Raw genomic sequence first — 12309 nt, forward strand, 5'->3', positions numbered from 1 at the left:
GTTTTTCTAAGTTAGGCAAGGCTGCCTGAAGCATACTCTGACCAAATTAGGAAGCAAGCAGGCTGATGTCTCTAAGCTGGTCACCACATGGCCAGGACGCCCAGGCATGCATACACAGAGTGATGGATGGGGAAGGAGAGACTCAATCCAAGAAAGAAATGCTATTTGCTTGAGAAATTAGCCTTATGAAAATTACACTTAATAAGAATTAGTAATTGTTCTTGAAGATGAAATTCACTTCCTGCTTCTGACAAAAAAACCAGGGCTTCCAAGGTTCTACAAGGGAAGAATGTGTGAGGGGCACAGTGGAGATGAATTCTTCGGGGCATTTTTCTGTTTACTCCAAGGGCAGTGAAGATCTTGCGAAGTACCAAGGAAAAACATACCAATTGGCTCTCTGATAGATTAATAAGATATTCAGTTTTACACTACTGAGAAATAAAGAACTTAGAAAGGTCATACTAAAAAAGAATTGTATAAATTTCTATTTGAAGACTGACTACTCAACTGCTTTATCTGCTGGAAGGATAACGTTTTAAACTAGTCTTACACTTTCCAACAAGGTTGAGGTATGCGATACTGAATCAATCATTCACACTGAGCTTGTTTCTGCCATCTCTACTCAGTGATATTCTTTTTCAGGAATGACTTCTGAGTTAACTTTTGATTCTGAGCCAATGAGCTCAGAATCTACTCCGACCACCAGCACTATCTGGGTAATAAAATTTAACCTTGAAAATCCTTGCTTTCCTCCCAAATTTCCAGATCAGCAAGATTCTTGGACATGATTTTTATTCCCTTAGGAATGTGCTCAGTTCAGTTCCAGTATTCGCTTTGAAATCAGACATGCAGTTAGAGTTAAGGTAAGTTTAAATGACAAAGCAAATCTCAGTTCTTCTTTTTTTTTTTTGCGGTACGCGAGTCTCTCACTGTTGTGGCCTCTCCCGTTGCGGAGCACAGGCTCCAGATGTGCAGGCTCAGCAGCCATGGCTCACGGGCCCAGCCGCTCCGTGGCATGTGGGATCTTCCCAGACCAGGGCACGAACCCGTGTCCCCTGCATTGGCAGGCGGACTCTCAACCACTGCGCCACCAGGGAAGCCCGCAGTTCTTCTTTATAGGAAAATCTTCAAGGGAGCCAGGCAAAAAGATGTGGGCACTGCTCTTGGCTCAATCTGAGAACCTGCTCTCTCCAGCGCAGCAGCTGCTCCCCACAGAGAAGGCAGAGGCCCAGAGCAGCAATCTGCACGGGTGGCCATGGACTGGCGTGGGGCTCCTGTTGAAACAGCATTTTCTGTGCTGTAGCTCAATTTGTGTTGAGTTGGTATCCTGGTTCCTTTGCCAGGCTGCATGGGGCAGGAAATTCGCAGCCCCTCTCTCCAAAGTGCTCTATATGTTGTCAAAATTGCTAAGTGTTTGCTTTCTACCTATTCCTTTATTGACTTTGCACATCTATTTACAATCACCTAAAGGACCCACGGATTTTACAGGTAACACTATAAAGAACAGCTATTTTTTGAAACCCTGGTTGAACCCATCAATTAAGAACTGTATTTCTATTAGTCAAGACTTCTGTGACTCACCTTTAACTGAGTCAAACTGTACACTAATGGACCACTGAGGACATACACAGGTTAGAGAGCTATCCCTGAACCCGAAGTTCATATATAACCAAAAGACGAAAGTGTGATAGTTTCCTCAAGCTGCGTGAACCTGGCACTTAACCCCTTCCTTCGTCTGCACAGTGAAGATGTATGGGCTCTACGACTCCCCTCTACTCCCTTTATAAATCCAGCACCTACAAGTACAAATGGAGAGAACCAAATGCCAGTAACATAGAACCATCTGGGCAGGCTCAGTGCAGTTCCCCCTAACAAGGTTTGAACTACACACTTGTGTCCCACTAGACGAGCGTGAGCTGTCGATGGTACCCAGGTAGATGGGAGGCCTTCCTTGCCCTGCTTTCTCCAACTGAGGCTGCTGCTCGGCAGCCTGGCCGAAGCAGCGATGTGGGCTCGGCGAACGTGCCGCTGTACCTACTGCGATGCGTCCCTCTCCCCAGCTTGTCTTCTGCTTTCTTACTGCAGTGCAGAAGGCACCACGGCTCTACACAAGCTCTGTTGCCCTTTTATGGTAGAAAAATGAATTGCCTGCCCAGCAGTGGAGCGGAGAGAGATGACAGAACGGAAAGTTGTCATTTGTTGTGGTTTTGGCAGCAAGAGAGTGTTCTCCCCTCAGCCACCCTTGGATGGACAGTGCACGCCAGGCATTCAGAGAGGGAAAAGCAAAAGCCCAGCCAGACTGTTCCCCGACGCATTCTTCCTTTGCCTGGGCGGCAAAGGGGTGTGTTTATTTATGAACAGTACCAAGCCTCATTCTTGTGAAAATGTACCTTTTAAAAAACAAGCCATAAAAAGGCTGTTTGTTCTCTGCTGAAAGATTTAAGCAGAGGTGTCCCAGAAAACATGGTTCCAATCAGATCGCATCCAAGGAACAGACTTCACTTCCTTGCGTAATGAGGATGTAGGACTGGAGCTGGGCAGGGAGGTGACCTCACTCTGAAGGAGGGGCTGTGGCTTTTACTGCAGCCCAGCGCAACCTTGGTCCCTGCCTCCCATATGGCTCAGAGGGACAGGAGAGTAGCCACAAACCCCAGATAAATGCAACTCCTGGGAAAACACACCAATGTCCAAGTCCCTGTGGTAATAAACAGCAGTTGGTACCACAAGGCCTTAAACGGTTTGCACTTCTGTCAGGAGGCCCACAGAAAAAAAGCAGGCCTCCCAGCAGCTGGGAAAGCATGCTGTTAAAAGGAAAATTTAGCAAATCTCTGTATGCACATCGGAGTTAGGGAAATTAAGCCATCTGAGTGAGAAATTAAGCTTAATCCAACATGCTTTCAGCTGGAAAACAAGCCTTTTAAAATGTGTGGGGAAAAAACGTTGATGGTTACGTGGTTTCTTCCATGTTTAAAAAGCACCCAAGGACTAAAAAAGCCAAACATACTGGTATGGAACTGTACCCAAGCAGCAGCTATTAAAGGATGTGCCCAGTGTCTCATTTTTGGGCTCCCTCCACACTACACTCCCTACACCCACAGGGGCTGTGCTCCGGGACAGCCCCGCAGGAGGAAGGAGCCTCCTGGACACCCGTGCCCAGGCTGTGTCCACCACTGGCCCTGGGCTGGCGCCTCCACCATCGCTCCTGATGGCTGCTGCCCCTCCGCTGCAGCCCCCCATCAGCCCTCAGAAGACTGTGTTTCTTCAGACAATCCAACCCCATCAAGGCCTTCTGGAGAAGGAAAAAAATCACAGCAAGTACCTGAGGCACTACATAAACGGGCTTTGGGACCGGAGGGTTTGTTAACCGAGGACCACAGGAGCACTGTGTGATCCTAGGTCTTGCGGCACCAGACCCGTTACGATAACTAAACTGACAAGACTTCCCAGCTCCCCTAACATTCTGTATCTCATTTCTCCCCAACTCCCATTCCTCTTTCATGGCTCTACAAGGTCCACCCTCCTTGCACTTTGATCACATTGTCCCAACATCAGGCCTGCAAATAGCTCCCTGGAGTGTCCAGAATTAGATCCACTGTCTTTACTCTGCTTTGCAAAGCCTTCTTCAATCTGGGCTCTATTTATCTTCCTAGTGCCATTTTCTCCTGCTCTGTCACACTTGTCTACTGGCTGACCACTCATGCAGTTTTGCTCGTGTCAGAGTACCAGTCCCCCATCACCACCCGTTAAGTCCCAGTCAGGCCAAGACCCTGCTCTTTCAGGGAGTATTTCCTGACCGCTCTTCTGACTCCCTAGAGCAGTCACCATCACCATCTCACTATTTAACTATCTTCACAGGAGTTGGCCTCCCCTGCCAAGAACTTAGGTTATGGCTGTGGCTGCCCCTTTTGCATTTCTTCAGGCACGGGAGCGCTCAGTAAGTATCTGAATGACCAGATTCCAACCAAGCAGTGATGTCCCGCCTGTCTTGGCACAAGTCTAGGCTGAAGGAGCGGCTCACAAACATGTTCAGAGAAGAAGGAAGTAACATCGGGGAGGATAAGGGGCAAGACCCTCGTCGGCTGCTTCTGCATGATGGCTGGACAAAGCTTTTTAGGAAGGACTGAGTCCAGAGCTCTAGAGAGGGAAGGACTTGCACAGCAGGCACAGCCATAGAATGAAGGGTTTAGGGGCAAGGGTGCCACCTGGAGAAAAGATCCAAGCCAGGAGAAATAAAGTTAGGTCAGAGTGGGCGCTGGCCTTGGGGGAGAAAAGAAGGGTTTTAAGGGAGGCAAGAGGGCCTTGGAAGAAAGAGGGCTGTGGTCACAGGACAGGGAGCTACAGAGATTTTTAGCAGCAAAATGTGACAGAAGAGGGGAGGGGAAGGCAAAAGGACAAGCCGCTGTCAAAGACAAGAGAAGAAAAAAATTGCGATCTGTTTCACTCTCTTTGGGCTAGAATCTGGATCAGCTTCTAGGGAGCTTTTGAAACTTAAAATGCTTTCCATATATATGCTTCTGATGGGAAATAAAACTGAAAAGTGCTTTTATGAGGCTTTAGGGATTTGATCTGAGAAATTCTCTTAGCCTACTTCTCTTTGAAAACCAAATGCCAATGCCAGTTTGAAAGCCCTCAGTATTCTAGAAATCAGAGACTCTGAACTGGAAGGACACTCGAAAGGTCATCTGGTCTCCCTCCCGGCCTCGAGGCTAGACTGCACGTTGCCAGTCGTCCTAGAGGAAGGAGAATCTGTCGAGGGCTGTACGTGAGCCTCTGCGCAGGGCCCCAGGCCCCTGGAACCTGTTTCACTGGTTACATTATAGTCTAGTGATCCATCTTGGATTCCTGATGGGCAGCTGAAGTCTGTTTTCTCAGGGAAGTTGGAAAACATCAGGTCGCCACCACTTGTATGGAAGAATCTTGTACCAACAGAGAAACTACACACATGCAGCCTTCCCTTCTCCAGGATGACTAGCCCTTTAATCTTCTCAGAAATAGCTGCTGACATTTTCCTGTTATGTTACAGGTTTTCTTCATCTCTTAAAACAGTGACTACACCATGAAACAGAATATTCGAGTGAAGGGTCTCGCCAGTTTCCAAGAGTGAGGTGCCCTCAAAGTAGTAAAGCGAAGTAGGTCAGAGCACAGACACAGAGAAGTCACACACATCTAGATTTCTGTTTTTTAAATTAACTTATTATGAAAAAATTTAAATATATGCAAAAGTAGGTAATATAATGAACCTCACGTACCTGTCACTCATGTTTAATAATTATCAGATCAGAGCCAATCCTGGCTTCTCTAAACCCTGCCTGCTCTCCCGCCCTCCCTCTTCCAGTATAATTTCGAAGCAAATCCCAGACTACACATCATTTCATTTGTAAGCATTTCAGTTTGTATCTCCAAAAGACAAGGACTCTTCAAAAACCAACGATCATACCAAAATCACACCTAAAAACACACAAACAATGATAAGTAAGAAAACCTTGGATTTGATTCAGGGTTGTCACCCTGATGTTGTCACCTGCTAGCTGCGTGACTTTGAGTGGACAAGGAGTAGAAAGCCCCTAAAAGCCGGCAAGAGCGCTGCTGGCAGGTACTGTGACTTCCGCCGGGTGTAACTATGATGCTAAACTCCCACCTCAAGGAACTCTGACTAGATTGGCTCTGACTTTCTGGCAGAGCAGCACACTAGCTTTTGGTCGTGCTCCTCAAGCCAACCTCAGCGGACTGCACTTGGTTTCTCAGCACTGCTCTGAGTTACCAAGGTGATTCTGAGTCCATCTTCTCAAGAGACATTAGCATGTAATGCAGACGCAGAGCACAAAAGCTGCCATTTGGCTTCAAGTGAGACAGCAAGGCTGACTCCTTAACCTGTTATACTGGAGATGAAGGGCAGTGGGTGCTGTAGGTCTGGGTGGTCGGTCCCACTTGGAGCGGTACACTGGCCACAGATACACACACTCGTTTCTAACTGTGGCCTGGGAGAAGGTCATGTGGCCTTTGGGAACCACAGAGATGACAGAGGCCCTTCTCATTCTCTGTTTGACTCAGGGAGGACACTGGGGAGTAAAAGACCATTTACATTTCTCAGCTACCACACAGCAATCGCAAAATGACCTCGAATTCAACAGTAAACACAAGAAATTCCATCCAGTGGCAGCTTTAGCCTAGGCTTCACTCTGATTTTGCCTGAACATTCCTCTCTGCTACCGCTTCCCTTGCCTGCATTCCTCCTCCCTGACACAGACACCCAGGGGGATACAGGGTGTTTCTGAGCTTGTGTTATTACCATAGCAACAATTTTTCTTCTACCTGGAAGGCTGGAAGCCCTGCAGTGCTCTGTGCTGAGAATGCAAAGAGGGGACACTATTGCTTTGCTCTCCAACATACATGCACCACACACAGACACACACACATGCACGCACACACAACACACACTCCTTCCTCAAGGATATCACGATGAGGATCGCTAAAACAAATTAAGATGCTGACACCTAGTAACACAATTAGTGAAAGACAAAAAGGAGGCAAATGACTCTATAAAAATATATTCTGTAGATTATCAATTCTTGAGGGATTTTTAATGTGAGATTTCTAAAGATTTTGAATCAAAATGCATCTCTCCTTTGATGAGGCCACAGGCACAGGAAAATGCATTATTTTAGCAAAACGTCTAAAGGCACTCAACAATATGTGGTTTCCAGAAAGAGAGGCACTCAAAGCTTCTGATCCCCGTATGGTTTGTGAACAGGGTTAGGCCGCTATGAGTCTGATAAGCAATGGCTAATGGTGGCCATAAAAACCATGAAAAAGGGTCAGAGTTCCTATTTTAACAAAGTGCCCATACAAACCTATTAATCCACAGAATCTTTTTCTTCAAGCACCACAGACAGTATATCTTAGTAGAGACCAAAACAACAGAAGACAGACAAGGAGGTGTGTCCATTTGCTAAGAGGACAGCAAAAGGTGGGCAGCCCTAACCCCCAGGGCTGCCTGCTGCACTGCACATGGGGGTGACGGTCAAGACTCCAAGGTCAGCACCCTGCTAGGAAGACAATTACCAACGAATCATGGAGACGAACCAACACTTTTAAAAATATTCCCTTTGTGACTAATTCTGAGTTCTCCAGCAAAATGTACTATCAGTTTTGTTTCTAGGTCCTTCCTACACTCATCTCTTTGAATATCATTCCCTGAGATGCCAATCCTTCTGGATAGGGGTTAAAAAAAAATCAAGGAGAAACCTGAAAGGAGGGGACACAGCAGTGGTGCAGACCAAGCAACTGAGAGCAAACCCACGAGCAGCCTGCTTTAAGACACAGCTCTCCCCAGGGCAGAACAGGGTTCTCTCTCAACTTGAACACTGTGGGCTGAACTGAGAGTGGTTATTTCTGACAGAACATATTGGTCAGCAAAAAATTTAGCTTCAAAAATCTATCCCCTTTCCATTGTGGCATGCTAGTAAGAAATGAAATTTTCTGAGTACACGATTTGAAAATTTAAGGTAAGTGAGGAGTCCTCTTTTGGTCCCCTGATGGGACTTCACATCTGCCCACTTTAGGGGAACTCTGTGCTCTTGTGGTAAAAGATTTTACAAACCTGGGAGAGGTTCCTCCTTTCTAGGAATTCCTGTCCTCACCTGAGCCTGCACTGCACCTGTACACACTGTCGGCATCAGTCTCTGCCTTCCTTGTACGGACAGCGGCTGTTTACTGAGGAAGTGCTGGGCAGTGGGGTAAGCACTTCAGCTACATCACGGCATTTAACGCCCCCCGCCCAACCCCCCTGGTGTAGATTTACTGAGATAAAACTGACAAGCCATTTACTTTTCACAAAGGCTCCAGGACATAGGTGTAATTGTTCTCCTTTTATAGATAAAGAAAATGTGGCTGAGGGAGATGACGTTTTTACCCTAGGTCACAAAGCCAAGAAGAGGAAGAGCTGGAATTAAAACATGAGCAGGTTTAACAACAAAATCCCTGTCTTATGCACTATGCCAGACTGTCTCCTTAGCTGCATCATAAGCAACAGCATGGATTTCTTTGATATTTACAGCCTCATGGCACCCAGCACAGGGCTGGACCCAGAGCAGTGCATCCATGAATATTTCTCATGTAACTGTATTCAAGAAGAACTCTCAAAACAGAGAACTTACTAATAAAGCCCAGCAAAAAAAGTACTTGTCCCAAGCAATGCCGCTGGAGAAAGGCAAAGCCTCTTCATTCTACAGAGAACAGGAAGTTCTGTGATTTGTCTCCTAGAAGGTGGCAACATTTTAACCCTTTAAAGCAGCTTCATTAAGAAGCACCAGAATGTTCTCTGGGGGCAAGACAGAGCAATGCCCATTTCCTGAGGGTGAGGGAAGTCGGCGAAAACCCGAGGCCCAGGCTGCTGCTCTGCCCTCAGGCCCCAAGTCCATACTGACAGCTGTGTCTGGACCACCTTGGCTCTGAAATGCACTCCACCAACTGCTGAAAAGTCAGCAGTCAACCTCTGAGAGCTTCAAGGGGAGAAATCTGAAGGGCTGTGCCAGCCTCCAAGAGGAAGCAGGCATAGCGGCACTGCTTGTGCCCGCTTACCAGTCCCCTAAGCTAGGAGATATCATGGGTTCAGTTCCAGACCATGGCAAAAAAGCAAATATGCTGTAAAGGGAGTCACATGAATTTTTTGATTTCTCAGTGCATATAAAAGTTACGCTGACAGGGCTTCCCTGGTGGTGCAGTGGTTGAAAGTCCGCCTGCCGATGCAGGGGACACGGGTTCGTGCCCCGGTCCGGGAAGATCCCACATGCCGCGGAGCGGCTGGGCCCGTGAGCCATGGCCGCTGAGCCTGCGCATCCGGAGCCTGTGCTCCTCAACGGGAGAGGCCACAACGGTGAGAGGCTCACGTACTACACACACACACACACAAAAAAAAAAAGTTATGCTGACACTATACTGTACAATGTACTATTAAGTGTACAATGGCATTATGTCTACAAAATGCATATAACCTTAATTACAACTTTTTTTTTTTTTTTTTTTGCAGTACGCAGGCCTCTCACCGTTGTGGCCTCTCTCGCTGCAGAGCAGAGGCTCCGGACGAACAGGCTCAGTGGCCATGGCTCACGGGCCCAGCCGCTCCGTGGCTTGTGGGATCCTCCCGGACCGGGGCACGAACCCGTGTCCCCTGCATCGGCAGGCGGACTCTCAACCACTGCGCCACCAGGGAAGCCCCTTAATTAAAAACTGCTTTATTGGTGAAGAATGCTAACCATCACTTGAGCCTTCAGCGAGTCATAATCTTTTTGCAATAGTAACATCAAAGATCACTGATCACCATAACAAATAATAATGAAACAGTTTGAAACACTGCAAGAATTACCAAAATGTGCCACAGAGACACAAAGTGAGCAAATGCTGTTGGAAAAACAGCAACAACAGACTTGCTCAATGCAGGGTAGACATAAACCTTCCATTTATAAAAAAAAAAAAAAAAAAAAGATGCAGTATCTGTGAAGTGCAATAAAATGAGGTATGCCTGTACAAAAATAAAAACTATTTCTGTACAGTTGAGGGGAAGCAAAAATAAATGTTTTATTCATACTGGCATTTCAGTTTAATGCATGCATATTTTTACCTTTCCCTATTTTGGGTGGATATCTATCTCCCTTTTAAGTAACGACTGCAAACAACAGCAGAGATGGTATTTATTTGACTTTTATTAGGGAAGGCAGGGTGGGAAGAGGTAAGCAATATTTGCCTTTCTTTGCTTTTATTCTTCTTGGAAACACACAAACACACACCCCTAACTGGAAGACCTAGCTTCTCAAACACAATGTTTGATGGTTAGATGTCAAGTAAGGAAGTGTGTGTAGTTATCAACCAAAATCTTTCAAGGACTGAGAAGCCTATGATGAACAGACTCACTACGCTGTTTACTATGGAGAATTTTAAAAAGTGGAAAAAAAATATTAAGACAAAAACAGAGTTAAATCCTGAAACCTCGCTGCTACAGTGCCAGCTCTACTCAGTGCTTGTTGGGAGGACGGCTCACAGAGATGGCCTTTCGGATCCACTCTGGACTGTTTGGGGGCGGTAGGGAGGCCCCCCTTTGGGTTCTCAGCTCCACCATTTTACCTCAGTGTCCACTTCATAGGGTGGCCATGGGGACCTCCAGGAGCCTAAGGTCCTGCAAGGCACCCTTCCTGACACACCTGCACACCACTGCAGCCTGAGGTCTTAAGCTGTTCAGCCAGAGCCCTCGGGCTCGGAAAGGAGTGACTCACCTTGAGAGAAGCAGGGGCAGCTGAAATGCCTGAGAAGGAATTCCCACACCACCCCACTTCTTTTCTGGACTTGCATTATGCAGCATGGACTTCCACGCCAGTAAAGGAGCCCTCATTTGGGGACTTAAAAATCCTTTTGTTACCCAGACATTTGGTTCTTCTCAACATTACTTCCTGAATAAAGGTCCTTCCTGATAATGAAAACAAGAGGCTCAAGCTTCATTCATATCTAGATAAATGTAAAGGCCTGTGCTCAGCACACGAGTCAGCTGACTGGCTGGGCCTCAAATTATAGTGCTGCTAATAAGTGCCAACCGCCCACTGTCACAGCTGGAGCTGCCCTGGCACTGACAGCTGGTCTAGGCTCATTTACACTCTCTTCACGCAGCCATTGAGCTGCTTTAGGCGGCTGCAGATGCCTGTTTTTAGCAACAAACTGGTTCACTGCAGATGTGAATTTTGGTTATATTTTACTGCTGCAGAGTCAATAACACTGAATGCTACCAAGGATAGGATGGTGCCTGGGAAGCATAAAAAAGATGAGTAGAGAAGAAAGCTGGCAGGTGGGAAAGATACATAAAAACAAATATAAGTGACACTGGGAAAAGATGAGCGGTTACACAGTCACTTCACGTTCTCCACTAAAAGACACCAAACTAGGCATTCTTCACAGCTACTGTGATTACAGTCTTACCACCCGATGGTCTCCCTAACAGCACTTGCTTCGTGAGTATTCTTAAAGCTCCACCTTGTGGTCCTGGTTACCCTTCGGGAAAGCTCTACTTACATATCTCTGAGTTTATGGAGCAAAGTTATGGTTCTAGACAGTAAGAAAGAGACCCAACAGGGAAGCTTCTGACCCTAAAAGATATTCCAGAAGTATCACTTTCAAATCTCTTTTTAATCTAACACCCTGCAGTCCCACACCAAACCCATCCAATCCACTCCTAAAAGCAGCACATTGAAAGCAAACTGATGAATCCTTTATCAGAGAGCACACAGGACGCCGAGAGGGCCTTGACAAAGGCATTTCATCATATCAATGTAACAAAGACTCTCCCCCCATTTCATCAAAGATACAGTGTCTTACTAACTCTTCAGGGATTTCAGGGGAATGATTCCAGGCATTCAAGCCCGTCTCCAGATAATGCATTAATATAAATGCCTCATCTCAGAGTGACAAGTTCCCGGAAACGTAACTGGAGTTTAGATTACTGGCAGTGACACGGCAATAAGGAAGCAGAAGCCCTTAGTCTCACAAGGGCCCAAATTAGCTTGTGGCTCATTTCTTGAAGATGAGGAATCCTCAAGGATTAACAGTTGGTTTAGCCATGTAGCTGAAGAGAAAGAATGTCATAAGGAGAATGTGTACAAGTGAAAAAGGTAAAAGCATATGTCCTAAAAACGATGACTCTTTGATGTTAAACTCTGAATGCAAAGAGTGGTTTGCTTTGGTACTAAACCTAAAAGAATTCTGTCAATTCTGCTTACAGGACAGTGTTTTGCAGACACACATGCTTTTGAAATGCCCAAGAGAAAACCTTTCTTCATGGAGTGTTAGTGCCACCTTGTGGCGAATCTTTCCATAGCTCCTAATAAGGATCAAACGTTTTACTTTTAAGTTCTCCCTTCTTTTCAAAGGACAGCTGGGAACTTCTCAGTAACCGTTAACCGGCTGTCACTGCCTCAGGTCCCATGAGACAGTTTTCCCTTTATTTCTCACAGTGGGCCAAACACTGCAGATCTTACCCTAATGGTAGAAAGCAAGTCTAGAACATGAATGCTATTGTCCGCAAGTGAGGGTCAGGTTCTGAAGCACACTGTGATCTATAACACTTTATGATGCATTCCCTTCACTGTAGAACACTACTAAGGGACATAAAAAAATGTGAATCACTGGAAAGACTTATTTTGAACTTTGACAGCAGGACTCAACATTTTAAAGGTAATACTTTCCTTATAAACTCACCTATAAATTTGATGAGACTCTAATGCAAATGCTGCCAGCATCCTTAGGTGCCAGCATTCTCTAACTCCTGTG

General features: G+C 46.2%; 1 protein-coding gene across 14 annotated transcripts in view; it reads right to left on the minus strand.

The window, feature by feature from the left end:
• RNF216 (ring finger protein 216) overlaps positions 1 to 12309 on the minus strand; it is a 172450-nt gene that overhangs the window by 77241 nt on the left and 82900 nt on the right. The window contains exon 14 of one of the 14 annotated variants that reach the window (XM_067705434.1): positions 772 to 1274. The exons of the other annotated variants lie outside the window; for them this stretch is intronic. Within the exon in view, the coding sequence (XP_067561535.1) occupies positions 1128 to 1274 (147 nt within the window). The 3' untranslated portion in view covers positions 772 to 1127. Of the gene's footprint in view, positions 1 to 771; positions 1275 to 12309 lie in introns of those variants that run through there. 14 annotated transcript variants of the gene reach the window in all.

Source organism: Pseudorca crassidens, chromosome 15 (assembly GCF_039906515.1).
Source record: "Pseudorca crassidens isolate mPseCra1 chromosome 15, mPseCra1.hap1, whole genome shotgun sequence".
NCBI classification, from domain to species: Eukaryota; Metazoa; Chordata; class Mammalia; order Artiodactyla; family Delphinidae; genus Pseudorca; species Pseudorca crassidens.